The sequence below is a fragment of the Mesoplodon densirostris genome, chromosome 12 (assembly GCF_025265405.1).
Source record: "Mesoplodon densirostris isolate mMesDen1 chromosome 12, mMesDen1 primary haplotype, whole genome shotgun sequence".
Lineage (NCBI taxonomy): Eukaryota > Metazoa > Chordata > Mammalia > Artiodactyla > Ziphiidae > Mesoplodon > Mesoplodon densirostris.
This window is the reverse complement of record NC_082672.1, coordinates 29,739,147-29,751,710: the sequence shown is the minus strand read 5'-3', so window position 1 is coordinate 29,751,710 and position 12,564 is coordinate 29,739,147. Positions and strand designations below refer to the sequence as shown.

The 12,564-nt window shown below is 45.9% G+C and overlaps 1 protein-coding gene across 2 annotated transcripts; it reads right to left on the bottom strand.

Moving 5' to 3' along the window:
* Window positions 1-5,401: 5,401 nt before the first annotated feature.
* On the bottom strand, window positions 5,402-12,301 carry SGK1 (serum/glucocorticoid regulated kinase 1). Of its 2 annotated transcripts, none has more exons than XM_060114642.1 (12): window positions 12,122-12,301; window positions 10,984-11,059; window positions 10,155-10,230; window positions 9,637-9,741; window positions 9,451-9,534; window positions 9,219-9,350; window positions 8,836-8,948; window positions 8,358-8,481; window positions 7,824-7,919; window positions 7,192-7,347; window positions 6,997-7,086; window positions 5,402-6,611 (listed from the first exon to the last, which is right to left on the bottom strand). In XM_060114642.1, exons 1-12 carry the CDS (start codon window positions 12,237-12,239, stop codon window positions 6,444-6,446), a joined length of 1,338 nt encoding a protein of 445 aa, XP_059970625.1. In that variant the 5' UTR covers window positions 12,240-12,301; the 3' UTR covers window positions 5,402-6,443. The 2 variants fall into 2 exon arrangements, with proteins under 2 accessions (XP_059970625.1, XP_059970626.1); XM_060114643.1 differs by lacking the exon at window positions 12,122-12,301 and adding an exon at window positions 11,189-11,341.
* Between the last annotated feature and the right edge of the window lie 263 nt (window positions 12,302-12,564).

Here is a 12,564-nt window from a genome sequence, read left to right as displayed (position 1 = left end):
TTAACCAATTTCTCAAACTGAGCTTAATCAATTTGGATGAGTGTGTTTTTCTTAATAGACATGTTTTTATGATTCACAACAGGTTAAGTTTAACATCATTTATGCTCCTAATACAAGGCTTGAGGCATATGGAGTAGGATTTTGGGAGCATTTTGATGGATGAGGTGAGAAATGTCTTAACAGGATGCGGTAGAGATTAAGTACAATGTGTAACATCTCGCCTTGCCAAGTACACTGATTGGTTATCTATCAACTGATTCGTTGTTATGCCTTGGGGATATTGAAGAAACTGGTGGGTGGTTTTTGTCCTAAATGCTATTGTTGCAGCTGTGACAAGCACTTCAGTGGGCGGAGTCAACTATATTAAAGAAATAAACTACACTGATTCATCCTTCTTCTTTCTCCATTCCCAGCAACTCATGAAGCTCCACTGATTCACGAAGCTCCATCTCTCTCTATCCTTTTATCGCCACCACCAATGGGATGATTGTCAGACGTCACCTAAGTGGCTTCCTTATTACTGTTATTTTTTTAATTCCAAAGCTCTCCCCACACTCACAACTCTTGCTAAGAGTCACCAGAACATGCCTTTTTTTTTTTTTTTTTTTTTGCGGTACGCGGGCCTCTCACTGTTGTGGCCTCTCCCGTTGCGGAGCACAGGCTCCGGACGCGCAGGCTCAGCGGCCATGGCTCACGGGCCCAGCTGCTCCGTGGCATGTGGCATCCTCCTGGACCGGGGCACAAACGCGTGTCCCCTGCATCGGCAGGCGGACTCTCAACCACTGCGCCACCAGGGAAGCCCGAACATGCCTTTTGATCACGCCTTTTCCTCATGGAAAACCTCCAGATGCTTCATTTTACTACCTAATGAAATCTAAACATCTCCACAAAACTTCCAAGAACAGCAATCACAAGGTCCATCTCCTTATTCAAAATTTCTCACTGCTCTTTTTTTTTTTTCAGATATTTATTTATTTATTTATATTTGGCTGCATCGGGTCTTAATTGTGGCATGTGAGGTCTTTCGTTGCGACACGCAGGTTTCTCTCTAGTTGTGGCACACGGGCTCCAGAGCGCGTGGGCTCTGTTGAGGCGAGCGGGCTTAGTTGCTCCGCGGCACGTGGGATCTTAGTTCCCTGACCAGGGACCGAACCTGCTTCCCCTGCATTGGAGGGCGGATTCCTAACCACTGGACCACGAGGGAAGTCCCTCACTACTCTTTGATATCTTTTTTTACCCCTATAATCTGCTAAAGAGAAGGGGACATTGAGAAAGGTAAGAAAGGTAATGAGTGGGGAAAGAAGAAATTAATTAGCATTTTTAAATTCCAGTTCCTTCTGACCTTGTCTCACATATAACTGAGAAAAAATAGGCAGTGGATGCATTTCCCCCCTTAAAGAAACTGAAGGAGAGGTTTGCCCAAGTTACTACTTGCCCAATGCTAGAAAGCAGATGGGTGGAGCTGGGATTCTGACCTAGGTCTGCCTGAGACCCTCCCTTTTTCCAATACCCCATTCATCGTGCTTAGGCATGCTGCCCCCTCGCTCCCCACCTCTACCAGCCAGACCTGGAAGGCCCTACTTTCTGCCTCACTTTCAAGATCCAGTTCCCAAGACAATCTACCTGAGCCCTTCAGACCTCCCTAAGCCTCTCTGTCCTAAACTCCCCGAAAACTTAGCCCCTTTCCCTGACCCCCAAGTTGGATAAGAAGTCTCTCCTCTGTGTTCCCATAACATCCTGTTTCTGTCATACCATGTATTTTTAAGTAAACGTTTTTATTGATATATAACAAACATATAGAAAATTCACGTATCATAAGTATTTAGCTTGATGAAATATCAAAAAGCAAAATCACGCCTGAAACCACCAAGATCAAGAAATTACCAGCACCCAGAAGACCACCCCCCTCACTTGCCCTCTTGATCATTATCTCCATCCTCCCCTCCCCAAAGACAATCAGATCCTGACTTTTAAATGGCTTTGTTTTGTTGGCCTGCTTTCAAATTTTATATAAATCAAATCATACAGTGTGGTTTCTATGTTTGTGAGATTTATTCCCTGTTGTTGTATATAGCATATAGCATTTTCATTATAGTATGATATTCCATTATATTTACTCATTTATTAATTATATTTATGTATTTTGCTGTTGGTGGACATTTTGAATTGTTCCCATTTGGGGCTAATATAAATAGTCCTACTGTGAATATTACTGCAAAATTTTTATTGAATATATTTGCACTCTTTGGGGTGCATATACCATCGAGTGAAACTACTGGGTCATAAGTTAGAAATATGTCCATCTTTATTTAGTAGAAAATGCCAAACAGTTTTTCAAAATGGTTGTACTGATTTACACTCCCACTGCAATGTGCATTTCCAGCTGCATCTCATCTTCAACAACTGACAATGTCTACATTATAGTTGCAAATTCTTTCTCCCTCCCCACCCCCTTTCTCTTTCTCTCTCTTTGCCTAGCACAACATCTAGAAGGTATCTTCGTAAAGGTCTGGAGAAATAATAAGTGAATGACTAACAAGCGCACAATTGTTTGCTTCTATATTCTTGTTGTCACCTTTTAGGTGACAACATTTTGCAGAGTATGTGTTGGTTACAAACATAGGCTTTGTGGCCAGACTGTCACGATTTGACTTCTAACCTAACCATGTCCCAGCAAATTACCTTTTTGTGCTAGTTTCTTCATTTTTGACATCACAGGGTTATTCTGAAGATTAAATAAATTTTGTATAAAGTACTTAGAAAAACGTCTGGCATACAGTTCGAGCTCTATAGTATAAACTATTATTACTGTTATCTAATCCTTAGGGCCTGCATCCCATTAGACTCCCTAGAAATGAATTGGTTGTTGAGAATCTTTGTCATCCCCTCTGTGAAGCCTGCTCTAGGTAGCCAACCCCACAGAGAGCTTCTGGACTTCTGAGGTTCCCTTTACCCTTCATTCATCAACTGCCTTATACCATGGGTAGGTACCATGTCTCCCCAAGTATATGGCAAATTCCCTACGCATGGTACTTGACTTATATTCATGGTAGCAGTGGCTTCAAAGTCCCATTTTAATTTGTGGGAGTCTTAGCCGAATGTTCCCCCAAACCCATATTTGACCAGCTCCACCACTGAAAAACTATGGAGAAGTGAATTGTCCCTTTTACCAACCATAGTGCTCAAATGTAGTATCAAATGCTGACAGGGATGTGTCCCACAGCCCTAGATAAAAGATACCTCTGCACATATGCTATTTGACATCATAGTGTTTAGTAAATATTTGCCTTTTTTTTTTAGTTGATCCATTTTTCTTTCTGGACTTCCCTGTTCTTGCCCTGTTCCCTTCCCACCCACTTGTGTTTGATTTAATCTCCTCCTGTTTATGTGACACTTGGGACTTCTCTGGCTCTTATCAACTCTCCAGCAATGCAAATCAGATCTTACATACTGACTGACTGAAGCCATAAACCAAATTTCTACCCTTAAAAAATTAAAAAGCTTTGTAATCCATGATTAACCCCTCTGAGTTATCTATAATTAGATGGGAGAGTTGTGGCTGCAAGACTTATGTTCAGATAAAAAAAGTGATTTAAGTACTTATTGTTCAAAGGGGAACTCTTAACTCTTATTGATCATGAGAATGAGGGGGAGAGATGCAGAAAGCCTTTTCATCAGGGCTAGCATCAGTCATTACTAGGACTTTAGATTTTCTTTGTCACCATTGTCGATTTTGGCATTTGGGTTTGGTAAGAGGTTTAATATGCAGCTAATGTCTGTAGGGCAGAGCCATAACTCAAATGCAGAGCTTGATCTGGGGTTCCCCTTCAGCAAGAAGTCATTGACTCAAGAGAGACAGTAGGGCTTCCCTGGTGGTGCAGTGGTTGAGAATCTGCCTGTCAATGCGGGGGACACGGGTTCGAGCCCTGGTCTGGGAAGATCCCACATGCCGCGGAGCAACTAGCCCCGTGAGCCACAATTACTGAGCCTGCGCGTCCAGAGCCCGCAACAAGAGAGGCCGCGATAGTGAGAGGCCCGCGCACCATGATGAAGAGTGGCCCCCTCTTGACACAACTAGAGAAGGCCCTCGCACAGAAACGAAGAGCCAACACAGCCATAAATTAAAAAAAAAAAAAAAAAAAGGCAAAATTCCTTTAAAAAAAAAAAAGAGAGAGACAGACTAAGTGATCTCCAACACCTGTTCAACCCTTCTGGGAGAGGTGAGACATAAGAGCCACGATGAAAGGGATCACTACTTTCCCTGGGGAAATCCCTGTGCAAACTAAGAGGTCAAGGTAGAGGGTGTGCAGTAGGCTTAGAGCAGCAGCAAGGCCAACTATTGGAGAATCCCGTGTATGCTAGGAAATTTGTGGAAGACCTAGAAAAGTGAAAAAGTCCAAACAACTTGGACGCAAGATGATTATATCTCCTAATATCAAGCCCCTTTCCTTTCTCCCACAGGAAATATTCCAATGGGATGAGCTCTAGGAAAGGCCTCTGAACATCAGTCAGGTGGGCCCATGCAGTGCTGGGTGCACACCAGCTTCAGTGGCTTCTGGTCCAAACCAGGGATGTGCCCCTGCAGGGTCCTTCCCTGAGCTGACACTGGACTCATTTCGGCTCTGGTTACTCTCACGAACCAGGAGTCCTGCCGGCTCAGCATTTTGGGAACATAGTCATTTATGACAAACATCCTCACCCTCTTTAGTGGCATTCTCATATACTTACAGACTGTTATCTCAATTTCCATTTCGACAAACTGCTTTATTCAAAGTCTGTCTTTCCCACCAGGATGTGTAAGGGCAGAGATTTGTCAGCTTTGCTCATTGCTTTATCCTCAGCACTCAGAATAGAGCCTGACACAGGGAAGGCACCAAGTATTTGTCGAAAGAATTACCCGTTACTTCAGACAAGCCAAATGTCAGACAAACAGCCAACTTCAGAGGGCAGGCAATAAATATAGGGAACATTACTTCATGGCTGTCCTTGAGAGAGTTAAATTGACAAGGATTTGTTTGGATGGATTTATGGATAATGACTGACATCATAAAATGCTGCTGAGAAGCCCAAAAATAGAAATTGGCTTTAGAGAATCCCCTGGCAGTCCAGTGGTTAGGACTCTGTGTGCTTCCACTGCAGGGGACATGGGTTCTCCCTGGTCTGGGAACTAAGATCCTGCAAGTCATGCAATGCAGCCTCCCACCAAGTAAAAAAAAAAATAATTGGCTTTAAGACCACCCTATTCTCTCCTAGAGTCAGAAGCTGATGCTGTTGGAGGAATCAAGCCACTGAGCTGTGAATTACAGCAGCATTTCCCTGGTTTTACATTTTCAACAGATCTACTATCCGCCCCCTTAACTGAAATTTACAAAATAACACACGTGGACACAATTTCTGCAAATATTTTTCAAGGTTTTATTGCAAACCAAAGTTGGTTTATCACACACAAAAAAAGGTGTGCGGTAGGGAGGGGGGAAAGAATTGTACATTATTATAACCATGTTAATTACAGTACATTAAAATGGTGGTTTACATTACAAGTAAGCCTGTAAGTTTAAATACACTAGTGTTATAACCCAATGTACAGACTTTCTTTATACAATACACATAATTATCAGGAATGCCAAAAAGAAACAAAAAAACCCCAAAACATAAATAATGCCCATTTTACAGGTGATATTTTAAACAATGAAAACACCAGGCTCTGACTGACAACCGGGGCATTGGTCCATAAAAACCTTTTCTAAAAATAGAAATATCTGTAGCAGCAATGCTTCTTTAAGCATCTGGATACAAGTCATTGCAAGACCATTTTCGATAAATTTTAGTTATTAACTATATCTTACACACAAGAAAACAGCCTACACATAAATTTATCTTCCAAATATGGAAGAGACAAACAATGTCCCACGTTGTAGTGTCCTGCAAGTGTCACATTGATGCTTATAACTGAGTCCTTCTGTGAGCAAGCATACCACACTCATACGGCCGATCACACAGGAAGTCCACAAGGAAAAACAGAACGGAAACACTGGGTGACAGCAAGAACTTTGGAGCTAACACGATCTCATCAGAAAAGGCACGTTTCATAAGATTCGTTTATCACGGCCCGGACAGACCTTCAGAAGGCTCCTTCTCAGGACAGCGTCCTCCTTCGAATGAGACCGCTGCACCTGCCTGGGGCGGCCCTCTACTGCTCATTTCAGAGATAGCACCACATTGGAAGGAAGAATAAGGAAAACCTCACGAGCTCACTGAGGAGGATGTGCTCTTCGAAAAGCTTCCAGCAAACAGTGTGCAATAAGATTGCCAAGATGTGCAAGCTTCCAGGGATGTGCAAATTCTCTTTTAAGATGTCCTGTCAGCTGGCAGCTCTACCAAAAGGCTAACTAAAACATTTAAAAAACGCCCGTAAAATCCTTCACAACCAACCCTAAGACCGTTCAGAGGAAAGAGTCCATGGGAGGTGCGTAGGAAAAGCCCAGGAAGGCCTCGGCCGCTTCCTTGACGCTGGCCGTGAGGAGGATACTCTCGGGAGACCGACCGATGGAGTTGGGGACTGGCTCTTCGGTAAACTCGGGATCAAAGTGCCGCAGGTCACTGGGTCCACTCTGATGCAGGAAGGGAAGAAAACGTACTCCATGTCAAGAATTCACAATGGAGACAAGAAAGGGAAATTCTCACGCAGGCACCATATGGTGACTTCCACCATCAGCAACCATTTCAAGCACAAAACCCAAAGGCCACACAAAGTTTAAACTATGAGGACCATGTTGTTTACTTTCTGTCTTTTGCTACTGTAATTTATAAAAGGTGTGGAGAAATAATGTGAGCTTTGTTGGGACAAAAGTTCTACTTTTTTCTGTGGGTAAAATAATGGCTTTCGAATGCCAATGTATTCCTTGAGGGCCCTTCCCCTTCCACCACTACCAACAGCAACTCTGACTAAAAGAAATGCCCTTTGGGCCTGTGCACACTCACGAGAGAGATACTCACCACATTTGGGTTAAAAGGGGGAGTAATCTTCTTATTAATGAGATCATCCCAGTTAATTAGGGAGAAGAAGACGTGATTCTTAATCTCCATCTGTTGAGAAAGAAGCACAAATTTAGAAGAGTGAAACTCAAGAAGGGCGGTGAGGTCTAATGCTCTACCCATACAGCCCAGGAGGAGAGGAAAAAAATGACTCACAAAGTCATCCTTGGCACCAAGCCTCTTTGTCCTGTCCTTCTGCAGGAGGCCCTCCAGGACATGTCTTGCAGAATTTGTAATATTTGGCTTCAACTGGAGGGGTTTGTTCAGAATGTTGTCGTACATCTCAGCTGTGTTTCGGCTATAAAATGGAGGCTGAAAGAAGCAGGAAGATTACTTACTACTTAATTGGAAGCTTTGGAGAGCATCCATTACCAGGAAAGACTTAAACGTAATATATGAAGCTGGTTTTGACAAAGTTTATCACTTGATAGGTTTTCTTTACCCTGGATTTTTAAGTGTCTATATTTTGCCACCCTTATCGGGGGTAGATGTTAATAAGCCATGTTTTTCACTCTCACATAGGTTTCAGTGAGGTCACACCTAGTAAAATGTGAACTTACAAAAGAAAAAAATCCACTAGGTAACGGTTTACCCTAAAATACCTATCGCTTAACCAATATTCCTCTCTCATCAGCATTTGATAAGCTTACTGATAGAGGGCAAGACGTGATGATCAGGTCCGCAATGGGGCTCGTGTGCCCAGATAAGTCTGGATTTTTAAGACTACATTTTAGGGAGAAATGTATCAACCCAGGACAATATTCCACGATTTTCAATGGGCTACTCACCAGGCCATACAGCATCTCATATAAGACGGCCCCCAGACACCACCAGTCCACGGTCCTATCATAAGGCTGCTTATGAAGCACCTCAGGTGCAAGATACTGAAAGACAGACCAGAAAAAGAGAGTTTAGAGTCCCTGAAACTAGGCACTCCCAAGACCAGGCATGCACTTTGAAAGGGCTGAGAGACCCTGGGTCCACTTGGAGGATATATTTCTTTAAACTACTTCCTGATAAAACGCTGGCTTTGAGGCTGACTGACCACTTACATGTCCTGATATTTTGAAAGCTATTGGGCCCTCCTCAGATATCTTATTTAGGGGTTTAGAAACCTTTTATAGTGTGGAGCTTACAAACAGCTCACTTTAATTAAAGCAACATGAGGCCTTGGAATTTCTCATGCCTCCAACAGCCAGTGTATTTTACTTGCACTGAACCAGACTAAAACATCTCTGAAAACAGCTTACTCTTCCAGTAGTTACAAGTGTCACTGCAGTGATCCCTTCCTGGAGGAAGGGGTGGACCAGGAGTTCGCCTACCTCGGGCGTGCCACAGAAGGTGGACGTCGTGCCATTGTGTTCAATGTTCTCCTTGCAGAGTCCAAAGTCAGTAAGGACAATGTGTCCCTGTGAATCCAGCAAAATATTCTCTGGCTTTAAGTCTCTGTAAAAAAAAAAAAGAAAATGAATAGGAAAGTAGTCGTAGAAGTTAATTTCACTGCATTAGTAATCCTCCGTAAAGATCGCCACTAGAGCTACTGGAAGCACTTTACATTCACTGTAGTTGTGTTAGTGAATCTAAAAGGGAGTCCTTGTTCTGTTCATCTATTCTGGATGAGGCACAATCCTCATTGGCTAGTTCCCTCGTGGCAGGGAGTCAAAAGATGGGTCACATGCTGGGGACCTGGTTTTAGGTGACCAAGTTGTGCCTAAACACAGATTATTTTAAGGCCCTGTCAAAGGCCGGGCTATGTCTCCTTTACACAAGGAAGGGAGCCTTCAGAGCTCTTCAGCTCACCTATAAACGATGTTCAGAGAGTGCAGGTAACCCAAGGCACTGGCTATTTCAGCAGCATAGAACCGAGCCCGTGGTTCCAGGAAGCATCGCTCCCTCTGGAGATGGTAGAACAACTGTAGGAGATAGAACAGAGTTAGCCTGGGTTGCCAGAAACCCCGGACAATGCATTGGACCTGTCTTGACATATATAGCCAAAGAGGACAATTGCAGGAAGTGGCCCTAAATAGTTTATAAACCATCTGAAAGCTGGCAGGTTAAAGGAAATACTAAATCTGGTAACTCTTCCCCCCACTAATTATCTTTTAAAAACTTTCCTCTCAAATTAAAACAAAGCAGGCTATGCACGGGACAGCCAGGGGTCAGCTCCCATCCTCTCTGCTCACCTCTCCACCGTTGATGTAGTCTAGGACAAAGTACAGTTTGTCAGCCGTCTGGAAAGAGAAGTGAAGGCCCACCAGGAAAGGGTGTTTCACGTTCTTCAGGAGAACATTCCGCTCGGACATAATATGCTTTTCCTAGAAAAAGTACAATGAAGGTTTAGTGGCAAATTTCAACGTGGCGCCAAGATGGCAAGGTAATGTCTACTGAATGTCTATCTCCGAGCCCATCTCATACCTCCTTCTTTTTCAGGATCGCTTTCTTTTGCAGAACTTTGACTGCATAGAATGCTTCTTCAGCTTTGTGTCTTGCCAGGAGAACCTGAAATTGAAATTAAAAGTCATTTTCCTGTTCACATCCAGGGAGATGTAAAATGAGCATATGAAAAACTATAAATAACGAGAACTTCAGATGTGAAATTACCTTTCCAAAACTGCCCTTCCCGATCACCTTCAAGAAGTGAAAGTCAGACGGTTTGGCATGAGGGTTGGAGGATGGGCCCAGGTTAATTTGCTGAGAAGGACTTGGCTGGAAAATAAAAGGTTTTCTTTTAATATGCTTGCTTCAAAGGAAGATAGTGATTAATAAAGTATAGGCAATGCAAAAGGTGGTACATCTGCAAATGACAGGGGCAGGTCCCCAGACATCTAGAAACACATTCCAAACTCCTTTTCATCCATACATGCGAATATTTCAAATGAGAGTATGAAAACTATATAATCGTGTTGTTCTTAAGCAGACAACTTTTATGAAATATGTCTTTTAAAATACTCCACTGACTCATACTTAAGTGCTTACGTCACTTGTTTGCCATGAACCAACGAGGCATTCCCGCCTTGATACTAATCAAAATGCTATTTTATAATTCATCAACATAGGCAAACTAACTGACTCATTTATAAGATTCCTCCACTGATGCATCACGAATAGAGAACACTTACTGGAGGAGAAGGGTTGGCATTCATGAGCTCAGGCTCCTGAGGTTGGGAGATTTTCAAAATGGACTGGACTTCAGGGCTGCAGAGAAGAAAGGAGCAACGTTGAACATCCTAACTCGCCACGTGAGGGCAGACCAACACCAATAGTGAATTTCTGGCTCAACCTTTCCGGGGGATTCAGTGTTTAAAAACACCCAAATCAATTACTCCGTGAGAGAAGATAACAGCCAAAATGATAAACCCAGTTAAACACAGAGGGTTGTTCTTCAAGAAGAGAAGGGGTGTATTAGGCAAACATGAAAATTTTATCGGGACTTCCCTGGTGGCGCAGTGGTTAAGAATCCCTCTGCTAACTTAGGGGACACGGGTTCGAGCCCTGGTCCCGAAAGATCCCACATACCGCGGAGCAACTAAGCCCATGCGCCACAACTACTGAGCCCGCGCGCCACAACTACTGAAGCCAGCGCCCCTAGAACCTGTGCTCCGCGACAAGAGAAGCCGCCGCAATGAGAAGCCCACGCACCGCAACAAAGAGTAGCCCCCGCGCACCACAACTAGGCTGGGCACAGCAACGAAGAGCCAACGCAGCCAAAAATAAATAAATTTATGAAAAAGAAAATTTTACCTTGCATTTCCAGAACAAGCCAAATCAGCAAATTAATTTTAATGCTTTAAATGTTTGAAATAATTAGAACTTAAAGAGAAAAGGGATCCCCACCCTCGGTAAGTCGTCGGCTTCCTGATCAATATATTGATGAGGGTGTCTTTACCGCTGGTAAATGGAAACTTCCCTACTTAATTTTATTTCCCCACGTCGCCCCACCAAACTTACTGTTTGCATGCATAGGAGTTATTGGCAATCTTCTGAATAAAGTCGTTCAGGCCCATCCTTCTCTGTTTCATGAAAGCTGCGAATTAGAGGAGAAACGTTTAGACGGCTTTGTAACATCCAACGCCACACACACCAGTCTGATCCGCGACCTTCAAAACTTTCCACTTGGCGTAACCTGGAAGTCCAGTCGTATTCCTACACTCACCGATGAGAATTGCTACCATGCCCCTCATCCTGGAGTAAGTGAGGGTGTCCCTAGCAGCCTCGGTTTTCACCGTCATCACCACAGAGAGAGAGCACACGAGGAGTCGTCAGATCCGGGAGACCGGCTCAGCCAACACTGCGCTCCGGCTGCGCCGCCGGCTTTATATGCCTTGTGCCGCCGCGAGGGCGGGACCCACAAGACACGGAGGAGGCGGCGCTGCCCGGCCCCGTCGCGACCCCGCCCCCGGCTGCCGCGCGACTTGCCCGGCGACAAAGCGGCCGGCGGCGGGCGGTTCCGCCCCCGGCGAGAGGGGCCAGCCCGGAGCGGGGGCGGGGGGCGCGGGGACCGCCCCGGCAGGGCCCGGCGCAGGGCAGTTGTCGGCCTCGCTCGGCTCCCGGGCCGGAGAGGGGGAAACCGCCGGCGGAGGGGGTGGGGAGGGAGGGAGCGGCCGGGGTAATTTTCCACCTTTCTCATTTATTCCGCCCTGCGAGGAAATCAGAGTCGCGGCACATCAGGAAATCAGAGCGCTTTCTGCCCGGTGCGAGGCGATCGGGGTGGCTCTGTGCCCGGTCTGGCTTCTCAAACTCCCCGCTCGCATTCACTGCCGGCTCCGGCGCCGACCCTGACCCTCTCCCCTCATCCGCAAGGCAGCCTCCGCAGCCTTCGCCGGCCGGCCGCGCACCGCCAGCTGAGGTTATCTGTCGGGTGCAGGACGGCAGCGCCGGGGGAGGGCGGCCCCGCACGCCCTTATCTCCGGCCGCAGCGTGGGGCCAGAGCGCCCGGCGCGTCCCCGGGTTCCCGCCGCCCTCCTCCCCCTTCCCCATCTCTCCATCCTTGGTACTACCCCAAATACCCAGCCCCTCTCGCCCAATCCGAGCAACTAGTGGAGGAGTTGGTGAGACAAGACCCCCGCGTGCCGGCAGCGGCGCTTACCCAGTCCGGTCAGCAAGAAGGACTCGCTCCGTTTCTGCGCCTCGGCCCTCTTTTTGTGCCGGGGCCGGAGCAGGGACTCGAGCCGGGCCCTGGCCAGCGCGCCCTGCATCTCCCCCATGGGCAGCGGCGGCCGGGCGCGCAGCGGGCGAGGGCTACCAGAGAACACTGACGTTTCCTTGAAGGAGCCGCCGTGACTCAGGCCGGGCAAGATTTCCTGCCCCGAGTCCCAAAACAAACAAATGGCCCTTGTGCACGGCCGAGCCGCTTCCGAAAACGCCTTTTTTGTGCTTTTGGCCCAAGCCAGGCAAGGCTGAAAAATCCGAGAACTTGGAAGAGGAGGAAGGAAGGAAAGAAAGAGGGAAGGGGGAGGGAGAGAGGTCAGGAATGTGGAGGGGAGGGGGCGGAAATAAAATTCGTCTCTGCACTAAAGAAAAAAAAAGTGC

What these genes read in the sequence shown, in the direction of transcription:
- SGK1 (XM_060114642.1), bottom strand. Translation starts at nt 12,239, where the DNA reads ATGGGGGAGATGCAGGGCGCGCTGGCCAGGGCCCGGCTCGAGTCCCTG. An exon ending in CCTTCTGTGGCACGCCCGAG is followed by an intron (nt 7,920 to 8,357) that starts GTAGGCGAACTC and finishes TCTGTCTTTCAG; the next exon opens with TATCTTGCACCTGAGGTGCT. An exon ending in ATGAGATGCTGTATGGCCTG is followed by an intron (nt 7,348 to 7,823) that starts GTGAGTAGCCCA and finishes TGCTTCTTTCAG; the next exon opens with CCTCCATTTTATAGCCGAAA.